Genomic DNA, 27,883 nt, shown 5'->3' with positions numbered 1-27,883 from the left:
CCAATCACAGCGGGTCAGGGAGGGCAGGGCCTTCAATTTCATTGGTCGGTCGCAGTGTGACTCTCTTGATTGAAGGCTAACCTATGCTGATAGGCTGGTCTGGTTAAAGGTAGCGAGTGGTTTCCTACGCCGGTCGCAGGAATAAGACGTTTTCTTTGTCGCACAGTGGCGTGGGCTTGTTTCAGCCGGTAGTTCAGGTGCTGAGGGAAGCTGTAGTGGGAGTGTTCGAGGATTCGCTTCGGTAAACCTAATTCCCTATTCCTTGTTCCCTGTGGCCCGGCGTCGTTTTTCACGGCTTCTCCTTTTCGCTCCTCTCTTCTTAACTGTCCCCCTCTCCCTAGACACCTTTTATCTTTAGTCTTCCAAAGAACCATTGACCCCGGAGCGGCCCGTTTGCGACCTCGGGTAGGACAGATGTGGCTGCGCCGAGTGTGGCCCTGGACCCAACAGGAAGAACCTGAGGGAATGTGGGGTCTCGGGGTCTCGAAGTGGGGAGGATTGAACACTACTGAACGCGGCTGGTGGAGGGCCGCGGGGTCCCGAGGTTTCGCGGTAGTGTGCCGCTTTACGTGAAGGCGTGGCGCGTGCCACGAAATACAGTGACTGAGAAAACTGCAGGTATACGTGTGGAATCCAAGTTCTTCTGGAACTGAGCAGTAGTATACTGGAATAATTTAGCTGGACGCCCTGCATTCATTCTTCTTTTATTCTCTACCCAGTCGGCATAATCTTTCACAGTCGCGAATTTGATCTAGTCATATCTTGCTTAAAACCATTCTAAGAAAAATGTAGTGAAGAGTCTGCCTTCTTTTGTGGAAGAAGTGAATCATGGGGAAGCTGACAGGGTAGGCATGTGGGAAGAACACGTGCATATCATTGAAAGTTTTATGTAAGCACTTGACTAGATGCTACAAATTAATTGGTGAGCAAGATGAAGTCCCTGGACTTAGACATGGAGAAAGTACTAGAAGGGGAACAGCTATGGAAACATATGAAGGGAGGTCATTCTGTGCTACTGTAGAGAATCTGGGAAGCCTCTGAGGAAATGTGACTCCAGAAGGATGTGACTTGAAGGACAGTTAGGAGAAAATGGTTTGGGCTTAGCTGTGGACACAAAGTGAACAATAAGTGCAAGTGGAGAAAGCACGTATGGCTCTTGCAGTCCTGAGTATGCCAGTGTGCTGGATATGAGGTTTTCAAGGGTAGAGGTGGAGCAGAATGTTTTTTCAACTTTGTTTGTCCAGTTCCATGCCTGGGGCCTAAGAGTCCTTAGATGTGTGCATAATTAGGATATATGTGGGTCTGGACTGGGTAGGGAGGTAGTTGAAGCTGGGAAATGACTGATGAACTATGAAATAAGAAAAGGAAAGGAGGGCATTGAGAGCACACACACAACTGTCTCCAGAGACCAAGCTTCCCTGTCTAGACGTGTCAACTGCTGTTCAGCTTCAGCTTGTTCCTATGTAAGGACATGGTCAGACATGGTCTCTTTTTTGCCCCCCTGACATTTCCAGTTTTCCAGATGAGCTGGAAGTTGAAATTTATGTGAAGTCATGATTTTTAAAATGTTGACTAATTTTTTTTGGACAACTAATTTAGAAAATGTTCATAACATTCTTTGGGTGAAACAATGTATATGGCTAATCTTTGCATTTCATAAGTAATTTAAATGCAGGGATTGAGTAAGGAGATTGAGCATTGAGTGGGGAAGGGGAAGTGGTGGAGGAGAGAAGATGGTGATCAGGGAGGAGGATTTCAAAATACAGAGATTTGAACAAGATGGCTCAGCTTGTTCTTGTTCCTGAGCTCTAATTTTATTTGTCAGGCTACTTGCTGGGCCATCATTAGAGCATTAGCATATGGTATTTTCTCAAAGGCATGCTACTAAAAGTGTATGCCTCGTTTTTTTTTCCAAACACTGGTTCAGGTGTTACCACTTGTCATTGTACTACTTTTCCTAGTTACAGTGACTCAAAGCAAAGAGCTGTTGAAGATTTTTCCTATTCTGTTTCCCAAGTACTGTTGGGTCCTTTTGCTTTTGGTCTTTTGGTTCTGTGATTAAATTACATTCATCTTGTCCTTGGGATTTTTTATTTCTACAGCTCCTTAAACTTCCATAGTGCCTCCACCTTTATTTCAGATCATTCTTCATATTGCTCCAAGACTCAATTTTATAAATAAGGGATTTTATTATGAATGCCATACTTAAATCGAACTCCTCCTGCTAGTCCTGAAAGCAGAACACTTTATGTTAATTACTTTATTTAATTTATACATCATCTGCTTGAAAAAATTGTTAATCACTTTTTATATATGCAGAACTCAAGGCTGAGTATTTACTAAGGTCTGTTGGATTGCAGAGTCCTCACGACACTTAATTACTGTCATCTCTAGGACTTTAAGTAGAGTGTTTGAGGCAAAGAAAACAAGCTAAATAAGTGGCATAGGTACCTCTCCATTGTGAGATGTGTGTTGGTAGGGTAAATAGTTAGGGACTTTTGGTGTGTATTGCTTTTAAAATTAGTTTAGTGCCTAACCTGGCCCTACCAGACCAGTTGAAACAAAACTTCTGAGAGTAGGGTTCAGGATTGGTAGTCTTAAGATGCTCCCCAGATGATTCTACTTTACAGCCTGGGTTGAGAATCATTGATCTAGTGTATGGGGGTAGGGGAAAGGAGAAAACAGTAATAGAAAGCAATATTGGAAAATGAGTTATGTTGACATTTGTCTGCCATACTTTGGTCTTTGGATGTTTCTGAAGCCATAAAGTAGTCTGTCTATTGTAGAACATACAAACAACAAAAAAACAGAACTAAGTTTAAGTACAGTGTATATACCAAATTGGAAGGGAAAACACTATGTCTAGGAATATGCCATGGTTCTGTGGCATTCTTAAGCCCTGGGGAGTGACCTGAAGGCCCTAGGACCACAGGTTTGGATTGAGATGTTACTTTCTTATTTTACCTTATATATAGTTAGGCTTGAGCTTCATCTAAAGTATATCTTTTATTGCAATTGTAAGAATCTTTTCCTTTGTTACGGTAGAGCCTTATGTTTTTTTCCCAAAATGTGTGTGTAGATTGATTATTTAGGAATTTTTTAACAATACAGGATTGTGGCTATAAAAATTTATTATAAAAGGAATGTTAAATCTGAAAGTATTGATAATAATTTCAAATAAAAGGTTCAGTTGAAACTAGTTTTAATAGCAGAATATTATTCTTTGATGAGGTAATTCAATGGCATATCTCTGTCAGAAATTACTCCATAAGGAAATTTCACCATATCTAAAATGTTGTGGATAATCTGGCTACTTTTAATTTGGAATGTATCAAATTAATATGGAAATTGATATGGAAACCCTCCTTGCTAATAAGTTCCTACTACCACTACTTATGTTCTCATTTATTAATCACAACATCCCCTTCTTGGAGAATAAATTGTCACTTGAAGTTGTTTAAAAGATTTGGTTATGCTCACACAGCTACCAAACACAGGATGTCTAGAGCGCAGGTTTTTTGGCAGTAATAAGTGTAAGAATGACATGCCAGCTTGGACTTTGAGAGGACAGCTTTCTGGGCCATGCCATGGACATTAGATCTATTTAGCTTCACCTTTGACTTATAATGGATTCAGCATGTAGGGTATGTTGGTCTGTTTTCCCTCCCTGTTTTATTCTTTTTTAAAGACTGGGGTTATTTACTTAACTGTCAAATTTAACTTTTCAGGGTTGGTAAAGCTGTCTGGATCTAAGGGTTAATTTCTTTCAAATTTATAATAGTTAGATTTTTGTCAAACGTTCTAACGGGCAATTACTTGTACTTTATTGATTTGTTGTGATTTTATTGTGAAAGCATGACTGAGTCAAATATCCTATAGTATTAGTAGAAAATTAAACTCAAGAAATAAAGACACTTTATGTGTTAGTTAACAGCTGGGTTTCTCAGGGGGTTTCCAAAGATCTATATCATTAAGAATTGTTAGTACCTCATTGAGCATTTTTGTGTTTCTTGTTCTGAAATAACGTGGATTTAATGTAATATATCATTGTTATGAATAACAAGTCACTCTTTATGAATCAAGAGCACTGTTGGCCATGAAAGTAAACATGTAGGAAATATGTCAAGCTTTTTAGCTATGATCTTGTGTACTCTATCGAGTAAAATCCTGTTCCTCCCTGTTAGATGCCTAGGTATTAGAAGCCTTTTAAGATAATGTTTGAGTACCTTTAGGCACTCCTAAGAATAGTAGTAGGTACTGGCTAGTGGGTTGATTTTTTTTCTACATTTAAAATGATTACCATGTCTTCTTCCCTACTAATCCTGTTTTGTTTTGTTTCTGAATTTAGTATATTTAAAGTTGAAGGTTGCTGCTAAACTAAAGATGGCAGACCCAGATGTCCTGACTGAGGTTCCAGCAGCATTGAAGAGGTTAGCCAAGTACGTGATTCGGGGGTTTTATGGCATTGAGCACGCTTTGGCCTTGGACATTTTGATCCGGAACCCCTGTGTGAAAGAGGAAGACATGCTGGAGTTGCTCAAGTTTGATCGGAAGCAACTTCGATCAGTTTTGAACAATTTAAAGGGAGACAAATTCATCAAATGCAGAATGAGGGTAGAGACTGCTGCAGATGGGAAAACTACTCGCCATAACTACTACTTCATCAATTATCGAACTCTTGTTAATGTGGTCAAATATAAGTTGGACCACATGAGAAGGAGGATTGAAACAGATGAGAGAGATTCCACCAACCGGGCTTCCTTCAAATGTCCAGTCTGTAGTAATACTTTCACAGACTTAGAAGCTAATCAACTCTTTGATCCAATGACAGGTGAGACTTATTCCAGATTATGGATCAATTAAAATATGTGCCCATTTTCTTTTAATTCCTCTAAATTTTAAACCAATCATACCTTATCAGAAAAGTGAATGGATTAGTGTGACTCAGCATGCAAGTAGTTTTGCTATCCTGGTTGGCTGTCTGTAGTACTTTGAGAATATTTTACAAAACCCTTCTCCTTCACAAGGGAGTACACTCATTCATGGGGTTTCCTGCCAATGACGCTTCTGCTTCTGCCCCCATCCCTACCCCTGGCTTATAGTTGTGGCCTAAAGGATTAATTTTTTTTATACCACTTTGAGGCTGTTCTGACAACTTTACTTTAGATCTCTTCTTTTAAAAAATATTTGAGCACTAACTAGTCACTGTGCATAGTTTTAACAAAATGTCTTTGAACATTTTGTTAGTGGAAGTATAAAGTGCTATCAGGAGTACATAACAATGATGTATAATCTGGATTTGAGGAAAGCCTCCATAAAAAGTTAACAGCTGAGAGCCAGATGAAATAAGAAGGGAGTCCTTTCCAAATTAATTAAAGGATCGATATTATTGTCTCAGTCATGTATTAATAAAACAGGGTTGGCAACAACATTAACTCACCTCATTTAATCCAACATTGGTTTTAAGAATTTTTCTTAACACAATTTACAAAGCATGTATTTTCCAAAAATACAATGTATCTAGCATTATCATGAGAAGTTTTAACTTTATCATGCTGGATTATGGAGAGTTATTTTTAAACTAGAAAAGAGGCTAGTTTTAATAATTACTCCATGGATTGATTTTTGTCTTATTTTCTAGAGATAAAAATAGTCAATGCTGTTAAATTATTCTTTTGTTATGTTGGAATTCAAGAGCATAGATTACTTTTTAGTTTAAATTTTTTTTACATTTTATAATTTATAACTCTAGAGAAGTTTCTAATTTTAAACTTTTCATGTGAAACCTTTTGTTTTGAAAAATTACATATTTGTATATGTGCTTAATTTTCTAATGTTTGTGTATGTTATGTATGGTTCATTCTAAAGAATTTTAAAAACTGAAATGGGAAATAATCCCACCATCAATTTAGGTTATTAGCAAATAAAACCAAAGAGAGCCTGTAACATTTATTTATTCTTATTGTGAGGTGTTTATTTTGAGTGAAAAATCATTTAAAGAATTCTCCTTGTTTGAACCTACTTATTTATACCCCGGAGGGGCTTAACTAGGAGAGATCTTGATTATAAGAAAAGATTAACTATCCTGGTATAATTGCTTGAGTATACTACAGAGGAAGATTTTAGACTATATCTGGAGCTCTTTCAAAATAGACTAAACGAGTCTTATGATTTTTGCCACTTACTCGAACATATTTCTTAAAAGAGCTCTGGGTTTTGGTTTTGTGATTCTCTGCAGATGTTGGTGTTACAGTGATCCTGTCTTCATCACTCTTGACTGCAGTGGAAGGTGTTATCCAGTCTCTCAGAGAGGATAATCAGAAGTAATATGCTTCTACTGTATTTATTCATCATTTTGAGTCTTTCTTAATTTTATGAAACTTTCTAAAAGGAGATGATTCCCCTATTTATATATCAGTTTTTAGGCAGTTGATCCATGATGCTTTTTGAATTTTATCCAGGGTTAGTGTCTGAACAAAACTAGCTATAATCAGTTGCCTACAGAAGAGCTAGCCTAATATCTAAATGTAGCCAGAGTTATATGAGTCAGTGAGTTGAAATAGGATAAAAAAGAGCTTGGGAACTTTATGAAAGAAAGCTACAACTGAGAGGTATGTTGTGTCCAGTCTGAACAATGTATTTAACATGAGAGTTATGGTTAGCATGAAGTTAGAAAGGAGGAGGTATAGGAAAGCAAGAAAAAGTCACTTAACCTTGATGTTACTCAGAGGAGGGTATCCCGACCATCTTGGATGCTATTATTCAATTAGCAGTTTTTCCCCTATATGAAACTTTGAGTTATCTTGATTGAAAATTTTATAAGTGACCTTTTTCTGAGAATATACTTGACCTTTGTTGAGTTCCCTTTCAGAACAAAATATGCTGCTTAGTTGATATATTAGGCCACAGTCTACTTATCAGTTTTTTTTGTTGTTGTTGTTGTTGTTTTTGTTTTTCTTTTACTAATACCTTCTCTTGAGCTGTAGATTCTCCTGAGATATCTTTTGTCTTTTTCTCTTTGTTTGCTTCCTGTTTATTCAGTTTTTATTCTTTCTCTCTGCATTTATTTATCTAGGAAACATTTGGTGTATGTAGCAGGGGAGGAGGTAACTTCTCCTGTAATGTTTAAATACAGTCTGAATTGGCAGGCTGCAGTTTTCATTCTAACCTTAGTTTTGTACAAATGTATCTTATTTCCAGTTTGCTATAAAAAATTGATTTTTTTTTAAAACCATGTTTCTGACTAGATGATGGGGACAGCTTTGGGCTCTTTCCCCATTTCTTTCTCCACAGTTCTTAGGTTGGATTATCTTTTATCTTAGCAATTGGGGGAACATTCAGGAATTAGACTGAAGATTTCTATTTCTCTGATAAGAAGTTCTGTCACTCGACAAAGAGCAGTGATTTCCTGAGGAGCACTTGAAAATTCTGGACCTGAGATCTGTGTCCAGCAAGGATCATTTTATCACCATTATTTCATGCATGGGCCAGTGAGCTTCCTTTTTTAGTTTACAGCTTTTTCCCTACCCTATCTTTCCTCTCCTAAAGATTGTAGATTTCCTCCATACTTGCCATTCAGATTTTGCATTTGGTATTCCTGGGTTCAGCTCTGTAAATGTTTGATACTTGGTATGTATAATTTTTTTCATTATTTCATTAATACAGAATAGCTTAGTCTTTGCCTACTAGTCCATAGTTTCAGAAGCTTCATCGGAAAAAAGCAACTATTTTAGTACTGAAATATGGGTATTTATATAATCAAAACAGAGACAATAGGACATGAAATCCTTCAAATCAGCAATATAGCTTCTTGTGCTTCAAAAGTACATGTTTTAGATTTAGCAAGCTTTCTGACAATGTAAATAGACTTAGTATTTCTATTTTAGTTGTCTCAGCCATGGGTGATATATAGTTAGTGACACTTCTAAGTTAAGCTCAGCAACATGTCTTACATTTTTTTTTTAGTTGTTAAGGTTAGATAATATGGAAATAGCTTTATGTTTTCCATTTTAATTTAAAAATATGCAAGCATAATATCAGAAAATTTTGTGAAGAGAAAAAATCACCCACAAAACTACTAGCCTTTTATGTGTTACCTATAATTGTGATCATAGCCTAAAACAGTTTGTGTTCTCTTGGTTCCTTAATGTATCAAACTGTTTCTGTTTAGTGTTCAAAATATGTTTTAATAGTTGTATGATTTCCCTGTTTTCCTTTGTACCCCTTCTGGGTACTTTGAGTTTATTTATTTTTTTCTGGTACCAATAAGATATTTTGAATACCTTTGTACAAAGGTAAAATATGATGTGTACAAAGGTATTCAAAATATCTTATTGGTATTTAAGAATTCTCAGTAGTAGACATATTGGCCAAAATAATGTAGTCTTACAACTTCTGTAAAAGCATATATGGTACTGTAGTTTTAATGGGGATTGAATAAAATAAAATTGTTAGGTGGAATAAAAAATAGTTTGGAAGACCTAAATTACTAAATTTATCTAGAGTGCACAAAATCCCATTTTAGGTAAACTCTGTGATAGAGAAATTTTGAATTTTTGAAAAAGGAATCATAAATCTTTAATAAAGTGTTAAAAATAGGAATTTAGAGATTATCTGGTTCCACTCCTCAAATGATATGTGTGGCTGCTACATATACCATGTCTGTGTTCTTGGATTTGGATGATCTTATCTTATAAATTGCTAGGATGCTTTAGACTGATTAAGAAAGAGTATGATAGCATTCATGGAGATTCAGCTTACTTTGTGGCTTCCAGTGAAAAGACTTGGAAATACTAGGTTTAAGGGTTAGCATAAAGAAATCTTTAATAACTAAACTATGTCTGTAATAAATAACTCTTAAACATTACCACTAAAGGGAATAGATCTCTAGTGATAAGTTCCTAATTTTTTCTTGGATATTCAAATAAACTTGGTATCTACTTGATATTTGTTTGTAAGCATGGGGTTAGATCATGGGTCCCTCTTGATTTATGACTTCAAGTAAAGCTTTTTGGTTTAGATAAATAAACTATCTGAATTCTTATCATTGAAATTCTTTTTGCATTCCTTTTTTGTAACATTTACAAACTATGAGTCCTACATTTGTGAGACTCTCAAGACTTGTTAATAATGTTTGCCATCTTAGGTCAGACCACTTTTCCTGTCTTCATCTCCAAATATTTGGGACAGGAGATGTCTTATAAGCAATATTTTCAATCCCTAAAATGCTAAAAGCAGAGACAAATACAAAAAGAAATGTAGGATCATTTGCTTAATTGCTGATTCCTCAGTCATCTTTGGAATCTTGCCCAGAATGAGTTAATTAGAAAATTATAGAAAAACTGAAAGCTGTAGATTTGGGTGGTGATGGTAAATGTGGAAGAGGTGAATATTAGAATAAGTTAAATGAATATATGAAAACAAGTTATGAAAAGATAGTAAGGAATATGTGCCTTCCCTCGTCTACCCTTCTCTATCTCCCAAACCTTTAGGTCTGCTTCTTAAATTTTGTCACCGATGATCTTGAGAATTTGAGTGCTTCTTTTTTTTTTTTTTCTTTTTTTAACTTTTGTGTTTTCTCTGTTTTTTTTTTTTTTTTTTTTTTTTGTATTTTGGTGCTGACATGAAAGAAGACTTTTTGTGAAGAGTTGCTTTTGCTTTTTAGTTTTGATACTGGCATACATGTTTAGTTGATGTTGTCCTTCGAATATTCACATCAAAACCAACTTTTTGCTTGTCTACTACATGTTGAGATGAATTTGATTTAAGACTAACTTAGAGAATTTATTGCAAGTGAGAATTCATCCAAGTACCCTCCTTGAATTTATCATTTGTTGCCCTGCCCCCAAGTGTAGTACATTTTTTTTTCCCTTTATGATACATTTCAAGATCTAGGAATAATGTATGGCTAGATCAGTTTAACAGAACAGTAGCCAATTTCATTGATAAATTGAATTGCAGTGGCGGGGATTGGGAGTTATATTATGCACATCAATAATACATTTGAAATCTTATGAATTTCACAAATGAAACCTTCTCTGTTCTTGTCCTTTATGCACACATGAATATTATTGCAGTGTTATGTGTTCTTTAGTGAATTATTAAGGGATAATTTTTCAAAATTTTATTTTAGGTAAAATAATTATATGAATGTACAACTTTGTTGCTGTCTTGTATACTATTAGATAATAGCAATTTTTCTCCTTATATTTTTCCTTTGTCCAATTTAACTGAAGAAATTTGCTTTATGAAAATAAAGTTTGGGAATTAGAATAAAAGTTGACTTTCTTAGACTTTAATTAGCATTTGACTAAATATTTTAACATATATCCTCTTGAATGTTCTGAGTTATAAAACTTGTAACAAAGGGCTTGATAATTCTGGCAGAGTAGCCTGGAAATAACTACATAACTTCTGCATTGTAAGAAGGAATTGAGTGCTTTGGAACTGTTCAAAATAATATTTATTGGGGTTGGAGATGTAGTTCAGTAGTAGAGTGCTTGCCTAGTATGTATGAGAAGAGCACTTTGATCCCCAGGACCACAAAAACAAACAAAAATTGGTTTTCATTTCAAAAATATGTAATGTAAACTTGTTTACATATGTGAAGTGGAAGGAAATAATGTATACTAAAATTACAAATCTAAGTTTTCCTTTCTGTAGCTCTTCTACTCAACCTTTCTGCAAGCACTCTACTACATTCTTACCACCTTTCTCAGTCTTAACTGCTAAGTTTTGTGGTCCTTCTTCCAGTACTTTTACCTTGCATACCTTTCTCCACCTTCTATTAAGCGCTTTTGAAATCTATCAAGGCAGTGGTTCTTAGTGAAATATTTTGTTATAACAGCTTATGGTTATTATGCTTGGTCAACTTCTCACAGAATCATAGTTTTTTTAGAACATTTATTACCTGGCATCCTTTTGCATAATCATTGTGTTCAGTGGACATGTCATTTCCAGAGGGCTTTTTGTTTTTGTTTTTGTTTTTGTTCTTAAAGCAGTGGCTTTAAGACAGTAAAATAACAGTATGTTGGGATTTCAGAGGCCTGTGTAAAATTAACTTCTGTTTGTTGTATACCATATATAGTTTTTGTCTACTCTAACTTCATACTACTCTAATTTGAAGCATAGTTAACATTTTAAAAGGATGAAGAAGCTTGGGTTGTTTTTATCCCTGCTTTTAGAGAATGATGGTAATCACTGAGTTAATTTAGAAGCCTTGCTTAGGACCTACAACCTCCATATGTAGTAGTTTTCATATAGAAAATATGCTCTGTTTAATTATGGCATTTTCAGAAACATACTGTGACATAATGGAGAATGATATTTTCAGTTTTAGACAGTCTTATTTTACCAAGCTCCCCACTTCACTACCAATATACATAATTTACAAAATATTCTAATGTAAGGTGGAAACAGTATCCAAATGTGTTTCCTAAAGTATTAGATAGCATTTTTATAATGCAGTAAAATTAATCATATATGTTAATATTATGTCTTAAAGTTTATAGTTTTTTTTTTTTCTTTTTTTTTTTTTTTTTTTGAGTTGGGGTCTTACTGTGTGGTCCAGGCTGGTCTTGAGTTTCTGGGCTCAAGTGATTCTCCCATCCCAGCTTCCCAAGTGCTGGGACTATAAGCATGTGCCTGGCTTTTTGAGGGTTTTTTGGTAATCTTGTCTGGAAAAGTTTCCAAGCTACTATGTCTTGCTTGATTTTAAGCTACTCTAAGGGAGTCTCCTTGTTTTCATTAACCAGTTCTGTTTTCACCCTTGGTGCCCATAGACTATTTGTTGCATTAGCCTTCTTTTTTTTTTTTTTTTTTTATTATTAGTTGTTCAAAACATTACATAGTTCTTTTATAAGGTCTCTTATCTAGTGCCCTCAACCTTACCACCTCCAAACTTAAGAGACTTTATTTCTACCACTCTCCCATGTTCATAGGAGCCATCTTATTTATGTCTTGCAAACATCAGGCATGTCTTTGCTTCTTGCCTTTTTGCATGCTCTTTTCCCAGGTATCTGCATGGCTTTCTGTGTTTTTTACTTTAAAATCTCCACTCATAATTTTTTTTTCCCTGTAATACTTATCAGTACTAATGTTATTGTTTTGTCTTGACTGATTTCCACTAGAATGTACACTTCTGGAAAGGAGGTCAGAAGGTTGGCTAGACTTAGGAAAGCAGAATGTCAGAAAACTTGAGGCTCCACTACTCACTGTTCTGGGATGAGGTCTCTGCAGCAATAGACATTTGATCCTTCCAGTTTCCTTGGCCAGCCTTGAGGGCTTGGGCTGAAACTTGACTCTCCCCCTTGTGCACTGCAGCACTGCTTCATAACAAAGCAGTTGTCCTCTTAAAATTAGTTAATTAGCTGAGTGGTTGGGGTGGTCCACATGTGTTCAAGTCAGCCTCAACAATGGTGAGGTGCTGAGCAACTCAGTGAGACCCTTTCTCTAAATAAAATACAAAGTAGGGCTGGGGACATGGCTCAGAGGTGGAGTGCCTCTGGGTTCAATCCCCAGTTCAAAAAAGAAAAGAAAGAAAGAAATATTATTTAATTTTATTTTGGGTACTGGGGTTTGAACCCAGGGGTGCTTTACCATAGTAAGAATCAGTGAGCTACATACCCAGTCTTTTTTATTTTTTGATCCAGGGTTTTTGCTAAATTGCTTAAGAGTCTCACTAAGTTGCTAAGGCTGGCCTTGGACTTGAAAACCTTTTACCTCAGCCACCTGTATTGCTGAAATTACGGGAGCATGTCACTGTATCCAGCTAATTATTATTTTTATATTTGTAAGAATAAAACGTCTGAATAATATTCCAGTTACCTATAACATCTTTGACAGATCCTTGATTAATGTATTGTGGGCATTAACTTATAGCCTACTCATAGGATTTACAGTACTAATTAGGACTGTCTCAGAGAGTCATCTCATGAATTTCCTATATATGAATTTCTTTCATACCCTTTTTAAAAAATCCTTCTTTCCTACCTTCCCCCCACCCCCATAATACTAACAGCACCCCATGTTATTTTTTTGTCTTGACTGATTCTCACTAAAATGTGAACTCTAGAAAAGCAGCTCAGAAGATTATTTAGGACTTGATGCTTAAGGTCTTCTACCCTCAGTCTCATTTTGTATCTGTTTTCTCAATTATAAATTTTCAAAGCACTTTCTTGCCAAACTAAGGATAAACAGTTTTTTCACTTTGTCTTGTATTGTTTTATAATTAAAGTGAAATTTGTTAAAATGAATAATGAACTAGAAGCAGTGAAGTTGAAGGCCTATAGATGCCATTTCTATGTTTTCTCAATTTTGTTGATCTTTACTTGTTGTTTGTTGTTTTTCTCTTTTGTTAACTGTTCCCCTTACTTTTCATATTTGGGGAGAAAGTTAAGATGGACTAGAATTTTCTCCCTGCACTCAACTCCTCCCTTTCCCACCTCACAATTAGTTCTCCATCTCTTTCCTTCTGCTTTGGAGTGATAACTTTCTTGGAAGAGTCCTGAACCATAGAACAGGAGCATTTCTATAATACTGAATATATAACCATACATAGTTTTAAAATGTATATTTGTAAAATGTCTTTTTTTTCCTCTCTCCACTTTGAGTGCCTTTAATCTGCAACTGGATATATTTTGATCTTTCTGGAAAACCTGATAGGTTAAGACTCAGCAAAGTAAATGCAGACATGTGAATTCTTTCTGTTCCATATTAAAACAAAACAACAACAACAAAAAGATGAGACCTATAGTATATACATGGGAAAGGTTTGCTAAGTAGTTGCTGGCAAGGATGAGAGGAGGTTGGGAAAGGGATGTGTAATTCAGGATGGTAAATGAATTTAGTATTTTGAGTCAGACAAATTTGTATGTGAATCCAGGTTTAATGGATTTTGTTTTCAAGTTATGATCTGGCAAACTTCCCTTATATGTCAGACTTGTCTTTGATGAATACATGAAAATATTTGTATTTCTTTCTTTTTTTTGTAGTTTGGAGTATAGATATCAAACAAATGTGTTATCCTTGAACTCATTTTTTCCCTCAATCCCATGATTTGTCAGTCTTTGCCTTCAGAAGCTTAGTAGCTTTCATTTTCTCTCAGCTATTGCATCATCAAATATAGCTAACATATACTCCCTTATGTGGCTTGGAGTCACTGTTTCTGGTTTTTGCCTTGATCTTATATATGAGAAAAATGGTACAGAGCACTGAGCTTCAATTCCAATTTCTTCTCTTGTTCTTGAGTAGTAAATTCTGTATGTACATCTTAGCATAGAGTAGTTAAGTTACAAGAAGATTTGGAATATTTATCATTTTGATTACTTAACAGTAATTCTTCTTCAAGGATGTGCATCAGAATTCTTTGTGATACTTCAAATTTATTTTCCTGGGCCCTGCTCATACCAATTGAATCAGTATATTTGGAGCAGGGCCTAAGTATTAATTCCACTACGATGAATTAATGTTTGTAAATATGTTCTTCAGTGGCTTTCCTATTACTGAGGAATAAAGTCAAAATGAAGCATAGCATTCAAGACCCATTTATGATCACCTAATTTCTTATAAATTTTGCTTTTTGCTATTCTCTCTGGTAACTATATTTTCATCATTGAAATTTCAGTGTAGTATAATTTTTCAATCACCTACTTGGTGATCTCTATTAGTACCTATCTTTAAATAATCAACTTAAATCCCATATGAATGTGATTTTTTTTATTATTTTTTAATTTAGCAGGTATTTGAGAGCTGTATTCAACCTTACTTTATATAATTTATTTTTGACTCTCACAAAGGATTATGTTTTGTTTCTGTTGAAGAGAAGAGGCTTAGAAGAGTTAGAGTATAATCTAAGATAATGTGCCATCTAAACCCTCTCTAACCAAATTCAGTACTAACCTTTGTTACTAAAGATGGTTTTCATTCTTGTTGACTTTGAAAGTTAAGACCATACAATTTCCTTTAATCATATTCTGCCCCTCTGGTGATATTGTTTCTGTTTCTCAAGGATTCCATTTTCTTGGGCTTATACCTTGACAACCTATTCTTACTCTCCCCTTTCTCTTTGGATACTCTGATCTACCTTGCTATGTTCTCATATCTAAATTTCTAGTCTAAACTCCCCTTTTAGAAACTCTAAGCACTTGTAAAGTGGGAATCTAACACACCTATTTCAATGGCCAGTGTATAACATGGATTCAGAAATTTAAAGCACCTTGATATCTGTCGCCTGCAAAAAGAAAAGAACTTTCTTTTTCTCTTTATCCTGGTAAGTGGTGTTCTTGTGCAGTTGATGATGCTACAATCTTTATGTTGATGACCTTTAGTCAGAATCATGCTATATACACCTTAGAGCAACCAAAGTTATGTTTTTGGATGCTTTCTGCAGCAAGAGTAGTCACGACCCATGGGGAGTTAGAGTGTCTCAGTAAGATGGCAATGGACAAACTTAAGAGAATTTGGGCTTTTGTTGGGTAGTTTGCGGTAGGAGACTAGAAAGTGGTGGGGTTTGCTCTAGACTAGGTGCTATCAAGAAGTGGGGAAATTCTATAATTTGGTACCTTAATAAGTCTTCCCTACTAGGTACGAGGAATAGGACAAAGCTAAAACTGAAATTGGTAAAGAGGTTCATTGGGCATTCCCCCCACCAGTGGTTTGTACAAAGTCCTTGCCTTGGACTCCACAGTGGTTTGTTTTGCCTCACTTCATCATGGTTACACAGGATCTTATTGGATATTAGTGAGCTGTGAGTCTAGTTGTGAAGGGCTGCTTTTCTCTCTCTTTTTTTTCTTTTTAACTTATTTGGGATAGACATGGAAAATTATGTAGCATTTAGATAGTAGGAAGTCTCCTATTTTTTTTAACTTATTTGGGATAGACATGAAAAATTATGTAGTATTTAGATAGTAGGAAGATAGAGAATGTTTTAGACAAGGGTGTGTGAACAAGGAATTGATAGGCTATTGGCCACTAAGGCAGATCAATAAAGAAACTTATTTCACTAGGAATATATCGGTGGAATCTAGTGTTTCTTCAAAGCATAAATGCATAGTTTGTTTATTCTGTATCTGGGCTAGAGAGGGTAGGTATGAGGTTATATGTCAGTCACATATGGAGCCTTTTAAAGCTGAATGTTTGATTACTAATCATGTGCCAGGCTCTGTGTGAGTCAGCTTTACATCACTGACAAGAACAACTTAGAAGAGGAAAAGTTTATTTTGGCTGAGTTTCAGAGGTTCAGTCCATGGTCAGCCTACTCCATTGCTGTGAGCCTGAGGGGAGGCAGAACATCATGATGGAAAGCATGATAGAGGAAAGCTGCTCAGCTCGTGGTGGCCAGGAAACAGAGCAGGGTGCAAAGCAGCCATGGACAAAAATCTCAAGGCATGCCTCCAGTAACTTACTTCCTCCAGCCATACCCTACCTGCATGTAGTTACTACTCAGTGCAATGTCCTTTCAAATTATCAATCCATCAGATGGATTAGTCCACTGATTAGATCACAGTTTATGATCGAATCATTTCACATCTGATCCTTCTTGCATTGTTTATCACATGAGATTTTAGCGGGACACCTCATATCCAAATCATAACAGGCACTGATTACTTATCTGATATGTTTTAATCCCTCAGGTAAGTTGAGTTAGAAAGGATGGATGGTTCTTACGTCGAATAAACTGGAAACCCAAGTGCAATGCTAGTTGTGTAGACTGTTAGATTACACTTATGTGCTTGAGTTTTAACATAACAGTTTGGGTTGATTTAATTCTTACCCTTCCTCCCAGCTAGTATTTTATTTGTATGATCTTGAGCAAATTACTGAGCCCCTTAGAACTACTATATTTTATAGATTTCTTTCTTTCTGTGTTCCAGGGATTGAACCCAGTAGCGCTTAACCACTTAGCCACATCCCCTGCCTTTTTTATAATTTATTTAGAGACAGGGTCTCACTAAATTGTTCAAGGTTTCACTAAATTGCTGACGCTGGTTTTGAAATTTCAATCCTGCCTCAGCCTCCTGAGTTGCTGTGATTTCAGGTGTGCATCACTAACCCAGCTTATTTTATAGATTTAAATGGGCAATAATAATACAAAATTCAGAGGGTTGGTAGTACCTGACACTTCATAAAATCTTAGCATAAAATAATTGCTGTTTTTTTCTTCTATTAGCTATGTGACTTTCGGCAAATCCCAAATTCCTAAAAGACTCAGTTCTCATATCACTTCCCAGGATTCGTATCCTTCTTGCATTGTTTACACATGAGATTTTAGCGGGACACCTCATATCCAAACCATAACAGGCACTAATAGAAGGATCAAAAGTAATATGTGGAAGCATTTTTGAAACAAAGCACTGTACAAGTAAAATAATTTTCTTGACAGATAGATGATGGAGGTTGGTTATGAGGTTTGGGGCCAAATTCTGTAAGATCCTGATTTTGGGATGAGAAATTTTAAACTTTATGCTGTGTACATTAGAAATCCAGCAATCAAATACTTTAAAGCAAGAGGATAAGATGATAAAGGTGGTGGCATAGGAAACTTGGAATTAGAAAGGGAGAACTTAGAGACCATATTTAGGAAGCCCTTTTACGAGTAAATGGTGGCCTAGATTTGAATAATGACAGTAGATGTGAAAAATCTAGGACATTCCTAAGGAATTACTGAAGTTTAGTTCTAAGTTGGATATGAGGAATATAGAAATAAGAGGTTTCTTGAATTTTAATTTTGGAAATTTTAATTTATACCTAAATTTGTTTAGGTATAAATGGTTAATAAGTTTGAAGGAATAGCCATGTGGTGATGTACAAGATGATCAGAAGCTTTTAGTTTTAGGTATTTTATTGGCTTTCTGTATGATGTAGACACATATGATGTGAAAAGGAAGTTGTTGAGAAAGGGTACAAGTAGAGTAGTAAGCTGTAAAGAATTTGGTTTTAAGTTAAAATATATGTAAATATCTTAGAAATGTGATTAAAAACTATTGTGGTTGAAATTACTTTGAAATGCTTGAAAAGTGATAGGGAGATGAGTAGATATATAATAAATGTAGCAGAATGTTAATTGTAGAATGTAGAAGGTGAGTATATGGGTGTTCACTGTAGAATTCATTTAGCTGTTCTGCATATTTGAAAGTCTTACTAAAATGTTGGTGGAGGAGTGGAGACAAACTGTTTGCTAAAGGCTCTTCTGAAGCAGTTTACCTCTCTGACCTGAAAGTTTTGTTTTCTCTGTAGGAACTTTCCGCTGTACTTTTTGCCATACAGAGGTAGAAGAGGATGAATCAGCAATGCCCAAAAAAGATGCTCGCACACTTTTGGCAAGGTTTAATGAACAAATTGAGCCCATTTATGAATTGCTTCGGGAGACAGAGGATGTGAACTTGGCATATGAAATACTTGAGCCAGAACCCACAGAAATCCCAGCCCTGAAACAAAGGTGAGTGGAGGCCCTGTGCCCTTACCAAGGACCCTTAAACTTGCACTTATTTAACTTTGGAGAGCAAGAGTGGGTAAGTAATTTATCAGGAAACTAATGGCTACAATTTTACATAAGCTTTCCTTATGATGTAGACCCAAGTATGTAATATGTGAAAAGGCAGTTATTGGGAAAAGGTACAAGTAAGCTCTTGTACACTTGTGCTTATAATGAAATTTGTTTGTATTGACAGCAGAACAGTGTGGACCTTAGTCAAAAATCTTTAAATATTTCAGGTTTGACCTCAGCTACTCACTCTGCTCAGGCCTGCAGTAACTCAGCCAGTTGTTAGCTAATCCTAAATTAGTTGTGCTTCTTAGGGATATTTGAATTTTCCTAGACTGATTTTGAAGACTGAAATTCTTCCATATAGCATTTTTTTGTTTTGTTTTGTTTTGTTTTTAAGACATTTTAGCTACACATTTCTTGCTTTCCTTAGTTTTAAATGTAACTTCCTTGAAAGTATAGTTGAATGTTACCTATGGGTTAATACTTTAACAATAGCTCCCCATTTTTATCGTTGTGCACTAATGTCTGAATTGTAGAGTCAGCCTTTGTTCTACTTTAAAAAGTGGTTATATTCTTTTTTGAAAAAGCATAAACAAGAACTGGGGTCAGTGAGTATTCTACTGCTTTGTGCTTTTCCTCTCTTCCCAGTATCAAGATAAATTTTTATCCACCTACTCGATGTAGAGCTTAATAAGTTCTGGTTGTACAGCTTTTAGGAATACTCTTAGTATTTTATTCCTTCTGGTCATGATGTTACAGGATAGAGGTTCCTGAGTTTCCTTTGGGTGGTAAAAAATATATATTCAGTTTTCCAGAGAAAGTTTTGCATCTCTGTCAGTTATTGTGAATTTTCTAATCTGAGACCATACATTAGGATGGCCTTTGCCTATGATAACAGAAATCCAACTAGAAATAGATTGAACAGTACAAAAATTTGTCTTGCATGACCAGAAACCCTGAGGCAGTACAGTTCAAAATTGGTTGATTTCACAGCTCAATTACATCCTAAAGGATCTTAGCATGCTGGTTGTCTTCTTGGAAGCTAGCCTATGGTGACCTATCTTTCTAGAGTATCACACTATTTAAATTTCTATGACAGAATACTGAAAACAAGACTCTTAACACAGTCTTTTGTTAACATTTATGTTAAATATTTTGTTCTTTCTTTCTAGCTTTCTTATTTTTTTCTCTATTTAAAATATTACTTATACCTTCATGAGATAGTTTTCAGAGTTAACACTAAAGGAGGAGCACATATGAAAATTATGTGTTCCTGAGTATGTATAAGTAAACAGATGCCAGGCCCAGTGGCTCATATCTATACTCCCAACTAAGACTGAGTGTGTAACTCAGTGGTAGAGTGCCCCTGGGTTCAATTCCCAGTTCTGCAAGGAAAAACAAAAACAGAATAGACTGAAAAAGAATGGTCAAATCATTTGAGAAGGAAAGATAAACTTTGTCTCTCTCAGGTGGGGTTACCTAGCAAAGCTCAAGAGACCCATTTTTGGGGGTAGACTGGTATAGAGAATAGGCTCAGCATAACAGAGTAAAGGTGTTGGCTGAGGATAGAAGAGGTGTTGAAAAGATTCAGGGAGACAAATGGGTGAGGGAGGAGAGACTCAGAATGTAGAGTAAGCACAAAAACACAAACAGATCAGGCCAAGAAAAAGAAAAGTGAATGCTAAGGGAAACCAAAATTCAAAAAGCCAACACACCAAAATAAGCAGAGTCAGATTACATAGCCTTTTAGAAGACACTATTGAATAGTTAAAAAACAGAACAAATATGACTAGGGACTGGGGCTGGGGCTATAGCTCAGTGGCAGTGTGCTTGCCTAGCATGTGTGGGGCACTGGGTTTGACCCTTACCACTATATAAAAATAAAACAAATAGGACATTTTGTCCATCTATAACTACAAATTTTTTTTTTAAAATGACTAGGGACAGATATGGTTCAATTGAGATAAACAGTTAATGGTACAAAAAGTAATATCACATGCATAAAGAAAGAAGTAGAAGATAGAAACCAGTTACTTACAGCTGTTGCATGAAACTTCAGAATACAGCAAACAAATAGATGAATCAGATATATTTGGAAAGACTCAGAATTGGGAGAACAAGCAACTGCTAGAATGTGGGCAACAGGAAGCAGATAAGAAGGAGGCAAAACAAGTGACTGAGACATGGAACAGATACAGTAGGTGCCAGAAAGAAAAGACTGTGGTAAAAGAGGTTTACAAAGTAGTCCTGAGTACAACTAGAGTAATGAAAAGAATGCAGAAGGTAGAAGAGGCAGAAGCTGGAAGGTATGAATTATATGATGGGGTCAGGATGGACTGAACAACTGGAAAGTGGGTGTTTGATTGCAAAAGTTTCACTGGATCTGTAAATATCCAGAGTCAGGACAGAAAGAATGGGACAAGTCCAAGTGTACCTCTTGAAGAAGGTCAGATACAATGTTGCAAAAGAGATGTAACAGGCTAGTCAGATACATGGACAGAGATGAAACCTCAGCTAAGCACAAGACAGAAAGCCTGAGTAGATATGAAGTGGGCCCAGAAAGAAATGTAGATCAATGTAGTTCCAGAACAGACAAGGGACTAAAATGAAGGAAAAATAAGAAATGGCTTATGAGGATAGAAGACAAAGGATTGATTATCATCAGAATGAGGGTCTTTACACACAAAGTGGTCCAGGTTCCAAGGAAAAGACTCAGAGACATCAAGGAAAAACATGAGGCTGGAGCTGGAGCTGGGTTCTGTGGAAGCGCACTTGCCTGGCATATGTGAGGCACTGGGTTAGATTCTCAGCACCGCATATAAATAAATGAAATGAGCATCTATCAACAACTTAAAAAAAAAAAAAAATGAGGCCAAGAAATTCAGTCAGTGAACACTGAAAAGAAGATAGCAAAAGGTATAGATAGAGTTAGCAATTAGTTCAAGAAACTTGAAGTTTGCCTGGCGCTATGGTGCATACCTATAATCCCAGCAACTCAGAAGGCTGAAACAGGAAGACTGCAAATTTGAGGCCACCCTTAACAACACAGTGAGACCCTGTCTCAAAACAAAAAGGGCTGGGAATGTGGCTCAGTACATAGTAAATACCTCCCACTTACTGCCCCCCCCCCCAAAAAAAGAAAAGAAACTAAATGTTTAAAGAGTGAATACAGTTATAGCTATCTAAACAGCAAGGGGGTGCTGAGGATGTCCCTCAGGGTACAATGCCAGCATGTAGGAGTTCTGCATTCAATCCCCACTACTGCAATAGATACGTAGACAGAGAGGAAGGAGAAGGGGGAGTCCTGCATAAAAATTGATGCCAAAAAAAAAGGAAAAAACCAGTAGTAGTTGACAGAAAGACAAGGTTTGAGCTCAAATACAGAATCAGGTATAGTCAAAAGAATTTGGAATAGATTGCAAGAAGTAGGGAAAGCAGGAAACAGCCAAAAGACAGAAAACTTGACTAACTCAGAAATGGGGGAACACAAGTGACCAGAGAAAAAGATGAGGAATGATCACACTTATATTAACAGACAAAGGTCAGAGGGAAGTAGAGATAAAGAGCAAACAATAGACAGAAAAAAAGAACATAGTCCCTGTTGGGTAGAAACAGCAGTTGAGGACCTATACAAAGAGACAGCATTAGGTATGGAAATAGAACAATTCAACTTGATAGAAAATAGGCTGGCCTTTGCAGAGGGATATGTCATACTTTGTGAGTTGTAGAAGGAGAATTTAATTCTGAGTTGAGGTTTCACTCTATAGAATAATTTTCTAATAACCTCTGTGGTCAGCACTCAAAATCATTTTGAATTATTCTGGGTTGAGCTAAGAAAATATATTTTAAATTTCAACATATTTTGTTTTTAAAATGAAAGATGTTACTGGGATAGTTTTTAATTTTAATTTTTTTTAATCTTTTAGTGAATTATGTCACCATTATTCCTGCCTTCCCCTAAGTAGATTTATTGAACCATCTTAATCTATAAAACCATAGTCATTGACACACCATAGGATTTGGTGTTTAAGGAACTTAAAAATAAATATGATGTCTTGTTCTAATCCATGCAACTTTCTCCTTGAGTTACAGAAGAGATTCCTGAGAATTATTAAAGCTGAAAAGCATTTATTCATAAGAATTTAGTGACCATCTCCAGCTATTCTTTTCCAACACTGAGACTTAAGTTTTCTTCTTTTCTATTTTCCTCTAATCTTTTTATATAGCAAGGACCGTTCAGCAACTCCTACTGGAGCTGCTGGATTGGCAGGTGGGCACCACCGAGAAGCATGGACTACTAAAGGCCCCTCCTATGAAGACCTATACACTCAGAATGTTGTAATTAACATGGAAGATCAAGATGATGTTCATCGCACATCGCTGGAAGGCAAATCTGCCAAGGAGAGACCTATTTGGTTGAGAGAGAGTACTGTCCAAGGGGCCTATAGTTCTGAAGAGATGAAGGAAGGTAAGAGTCTATGTCTTGGGTTCAGTAGAAAATGAACTTAACTTAGTGGGAAATACCTGGAAAATTCACTGTACATGTTTTACAAATTCATCTCTCCTTTAATCTTCTACTGCCCTAATTTATATGTATTTTTATTTTTTTGAATTGAAAGCCATAACTGTACACTAGTACAAATATTTTAATATTATTTCCTCTAAAATACCAAGGTGTTTGTGCTATTTGAAATATATACAAAGATGTCACATATGTAAAGGATTGAATATCTCACAGTCCAATGTTGATAAAAATTTATTCTAGAATATTTTAGAAATCTTCATGAGCCAGAAAGGGTTGAGAATTGTGTAATAATCTTTACAAGTTTGAGAACTACAAAATTTTGCTTTCTAAGTTTGGGTCTAGGGTACTGGATTCAAGAATGTGATATAGAAAATGGGAGGATCTAAGACTGGACACAAATACTACTCAAAAACTGGAAAACAGGTGGCAGGAAGTCTCTGTACCTCTGGTTATATCTCATCATTACCTATTCCCAGGTTATTTATTGTTGTTATTAGCATATCACCTGAGAATGGTTCTTTAGTGGTGAAGAATCATCAGTAACTGAAAGTCACTTGATGTTGGCTTTCCCCTAACCTCTTTTCCTTTTAAAAATGAACATTTAGTATACTGTATGTTCTAGGGATTGTAAAAGTACTATGGAGTTTTCTCTTTGATATTTTAACTCCAGTCATAAAGAAGTTTTCCTTGACCACCATACTTTTTACTCTTCCCTCCTCACTAACTAGTTTGCTGTGTTCAGTTATTTTGATTTAGGATGTTCTAGATTATATAGCAGTTAGACTGTCACTTTCATGATGTAGAACAGACTTAACTGGTACATGTATGAAGTGAGTTCTGTTTATTCTATACTTAAGTTTTCTTTAAACTTTCAAGTCATGTTGGTATCTTTTCAAATGTTACAGACTTCAATCATGTCCTCTTTACTGTACTGAAAGTTCTAATTCCTTTCTATTCTACTTTCCTTACAAGTAGTTTTGTTGCCTAGAGCCATCTCCGCCCATAGTTATTTTACTTTGTTTTTTTCATACCATTTTCATCCTAATATACTTGAGATGTAGTGACCAGATACATGTTATAGATTGATATTAATACATAGATTAAATCATTAATGATTTCAGTTTTATTTCCCGTTTTTTTCTGATTTTTACCTGACATTTTGGTTGTTGCTTTGGTTATGGAAATACCATAATAGATGAGTAACTTCAGAAACATGTTCAGGTACCTTTTAGAATGCTCTCTTGTATTTTACAGCTTGGATCATGTCTTCAATATATTTTAGATTATTTTTCTGTAGACAACATTTCTTTTGCACTTTTCTGTATAAAAGAGATCCGCTGCCTTTCTGCTCACTTATACAGTCTTTGGCTTTTCCTATATTTTTTGTTGTAGCTTGGCCTTTAAACCCCAGAATTGTTTATTGTCATCAGTGATCTCAGTTGTTTTACAGTATATACCTTAGTAATTTATAACTGTTAAATAAGACTGTTTTACTTTACTTTCATTTATCCTTGCTTTTTTCTGTCTTTATCTATAAAAAAAAAAAATTCCTTTCTTCTCCAAACCACTTTGTTAGAAATCTCTTAGATATGACTTCATTTACTTTACAAAACTAATGTTTTTCTGCTAATTTCATATTTACTTTAAACATAAATTAAAACACTGTGTTGGTAACTATTTGGAACATTCTTTTTTTAGCAGTTTTCCCTTAGATACTTAAATGCATTCCTTGCTGTTTTCTGTTGAAATACCCCTCTCTCTCTCTCTCTCTCTCTCTCTCTCTCTCTCTCTCTCTCCCCTCTCCTCTCTCCCCTCTCCTCTCTCCTCTCTCCTCTCTCTCTTCTCTCTTCTCTCTCGGAATTGAACCCAGTGCCACTTTACCACTGAGCTACATCCTCAACTCTTTTTATTTTTTATTTTGAGATAAGATCTCACTAAGTTCTTGAGGGTGGCCTAAGTGGCAGGTCCATTCTAAGTACTTCACATTAACTTAATTGCTACAATAGTTCAGTCAAGTAAATATTATTACTTTTTTCCCTTCAGGTATTGAGGAAAGTGAAAGTGAAGCAGGGAGAGTTGATATGAGTTGGCCAAAAATCATACAGCTAATAAATTGTTAGTATTTGAATCAGGAATCAGGTTCCATTCAATACTTTTAATCCTCTTATATATTTAAATAATATGTTTGGTATTATCAGAATGCAAAGTACAAATATCTTTCTTAAATTTTTCATCTACATTATATCAGTCAAAATGTACATACAAAATAGTAGATCTGGTGATGAGAGAATATTTATTCCTCAAATCAGATACCTATTATTTATGATGTTAGAAAATAAGTGCTTTGGGGGAAAATAGAGCTTTGATAAAGCAACATTTAAGTTAAAAACATAGAAGATGTAAGGGAGTAGTTGTATGAATACCTAGAGGAAAACTATTCCAGGCAAGAGGGAGCAGGCATTACAATGCCCTGAGATAGAGGTATGCCTGTATATGCCAGGAATACCAGGGAGGCCAGAATGAGTAAGAGGAAGAAGAGGTAAGAGGTAGGTGGTCAGGTCGTGTTCCAGATGGTGTAGGACCTCATGGGTCATTGCAAGGCCTTTGGCATTTACTCTGAGCAAGGTGAGAAGCCATGTTTTGATATCCTGTTATGCCAGCTGCTGTACTTGGTTCTTCATAGACATTATTTTATATATTTTTATCCATTGTCTTAGAAGGTAGATTCTTTTATCATCTTATTTTACAGAAAAGATATTGAACTTTAGAGGTTAAATAACTTGCTTCAAGGTGATACAGCTTGCATATGGAAGAACCAGTATTCAAATCCATTGTATATTACTCATAAATTTGTGTAATTGGCCATTATACTACTTAAGCTGCAGTTTGCGAGAAACATTTTGAATACTCTGTGGATAGCAACTCAAGAAATGAAACTGGTTAAGTCTGTGGTATTATATTATTATCTATTTAAATATAACACATTAATATGTATTTCATTAGCTATAAAGGATTTCTTTTTATATTTAAGGGTGTTAACTTTCTGGGTTTTTACCCCCAGGTGGCATAGACATGGACGCATATCAAGAGCGTGAGGAAGGCCGTGCAGGGCCTGATGATAATGAGGAGGTCATGCGAGCACTCCTCATTCATGAGAAAAAGACTCCCTCTGTCACAGCTGGCTCAGTGGGGGCAGCTGCTCCTGTGTCTGCTGCCAATGGCAGTGACTCAGAGAGTGAAACCAGTGAGTCTGATGATGACTCTCCACCTCGTCAATCAGCCGCTGTGGCCACACACCGTCGGGAAGAGGATGAGGAAGATGAAGATGAGTTTGAGGAAGTAGCAGATGACCCCATTGTCATGGTGGCTGGCCGTCCTTTCTCTTACAGTGAAGTGAGCCAGCGGCCAGAGCTGGTGGCCCAGATGACACCAGAAGAGAAGGAAGCATACATAGCAATGGGACAGCGCATGTTTGAGGACCTCTTTGAGTGATCTTTCCCTACCTTTTCCTCCTTTCTGTAATGCTCACTGCAAAAAAGAAATTCCCCACCCTTGAAGAAAAGTGTTTCAGAGTCTTTCTGTCCCTGTTGATGTTAAGCAGCTGTTAATGTTGCACAAAGAATAACAGAAACAAAAGTTCAATTTTTATGCCAGAAACTTCTCAGAAAGGTAGATTGGCTGTAAGCATTCCCTTCCCTGCTATTACTACAGTATTAATATTTTACTGTATTCCTTCTCTAATTTTTTTCCCTTTCCTTTGAAAGACATTTTTCTCCCTTTTGAAATGAGTAAGGAAAGCTCATAAGGTAAATTCGTTTTACCTGCCTTCAGAAGCCTACTACAATAAATTACAATAATTTACTGATGACATCTTTTTACCTATTCTGACCAAATTTATTCCAAACAATTCCTTTTATTGCTGCCAATCAGAGCAGATTGCTAATAGACAAACAACTAATGAGGGGAAACGTATCAAAACTTCTTATTTCCCCCCAAATAAGGTTGGGGTCAAGATGTAAGGAGAGGTGAGGAGGGAGTATGTGTGTGCAGAAGAGGGAAGGATGTGCTTGAATCTTGTGTAATTAATGACTGATTTGGAATTCATGTCTTTAGAATTGACCACACTGGTAGATTTTTTTGTTTTGCTTAATGCCTTTTGGTTTGGATTTTGGGTGATAGAATACAGTATGCTTATTAAGAAATTAGGAAAAAAACATGGACAAAGGACAAAAACTTCACATAAAGGGTCGAAGAGTGAAGGGTATTGGGAACAGTGCCTTAAAACTGCCTGAGTTTGTTATGATTTGAAAATCATTTATACAAAATCAAGACTGGTCCCATTTTTTTCATTCTGTAGGCCTCTTGCCACTGCTGTAAGAAGTTCATTCCCCCAGAAATAAGCATGGAATAATTATTTATTCTCTCACACACATTCTCTCCCTCTTTGTAAACATCTTTGAAGACTTTGTCTCACTTTTGATTCTTGTCAGATATGGTATTTTTAGAGTGCATTCAGTATATTGCTGAGCATTACAACCTTAAGAAACATAGTTTATTTGGGTTCTGATATGTAGCATGGCATTATTCCTGAAGGCAGAACTTTAAAATAAAGGACTTTCATATAAGGATCTATAACAATTGTATTTTTTGTAATATGTTTCCTTGCATTGTAATTTTTAAGTATTTATCATTTTATAATCCATGTGTGAAACAGCATTTTAGAATATCTGAGCCTTGTATGAAGTGATCTTTCATTTACCTGAGTTGTATTAATGACTGAATATTGACAATAAACCTATTTTATACTAACTGGAATTTGTTATTTTCTAGCCTCATAACATTTTAGAGTACAACTAAAATGTGTATTCTTCCTA

General features: G+C 35.8%; 1 protein-coding gene across 1 annotated transcript; it reads left to right on the top strand.

The window, feature by feature from the left end:
- Window positions 1–125: 125 nt before the first annotated feature.
- Window positions 126–27,798, top strand: Gtf2e1 (general transcription factor IIE subunit 1). Its single transcript, XM_076867761.2, has 5 exons — window positions 126–241; window positions 4,349–4,831; window positions 18,235–18,436; window positions 22,711–22,952; window positions 26,071–27,798. Exons 2-5 carry the CDS (start codon window positions 4,384–4,386, stop codon window positions 26,499–26,501), a joined length of 1,323 nt encoding a protein of 440 aa, XP_076723876.1. The 5' UTR covers window positions 126–241; window positions 4,349–4,383; the 3' UTR covers window positions 26,502–27,798.
- Window positions 27,799–27,883: the final 85 nt, after the last annotated feature.

Source organism: Callospermophilus lateralis, chromosome 10, assembly GCF_048772815.1.
Source record: "Callospermophilus lateralis isolate mCalLat2 chromosome 10, mCalLat2.hap1, whole genome shotgun sequence".
NCBI classification, from domain to species: Eukaryota; Metazoa; Chordata; class Mammalia; order Rodentia; family Sciuridae; genus Callospermophilus; species Callospermophilus lateralis.
This window is presented reverse-complemented; position numbering and strand designations above follow the sequence as displayed.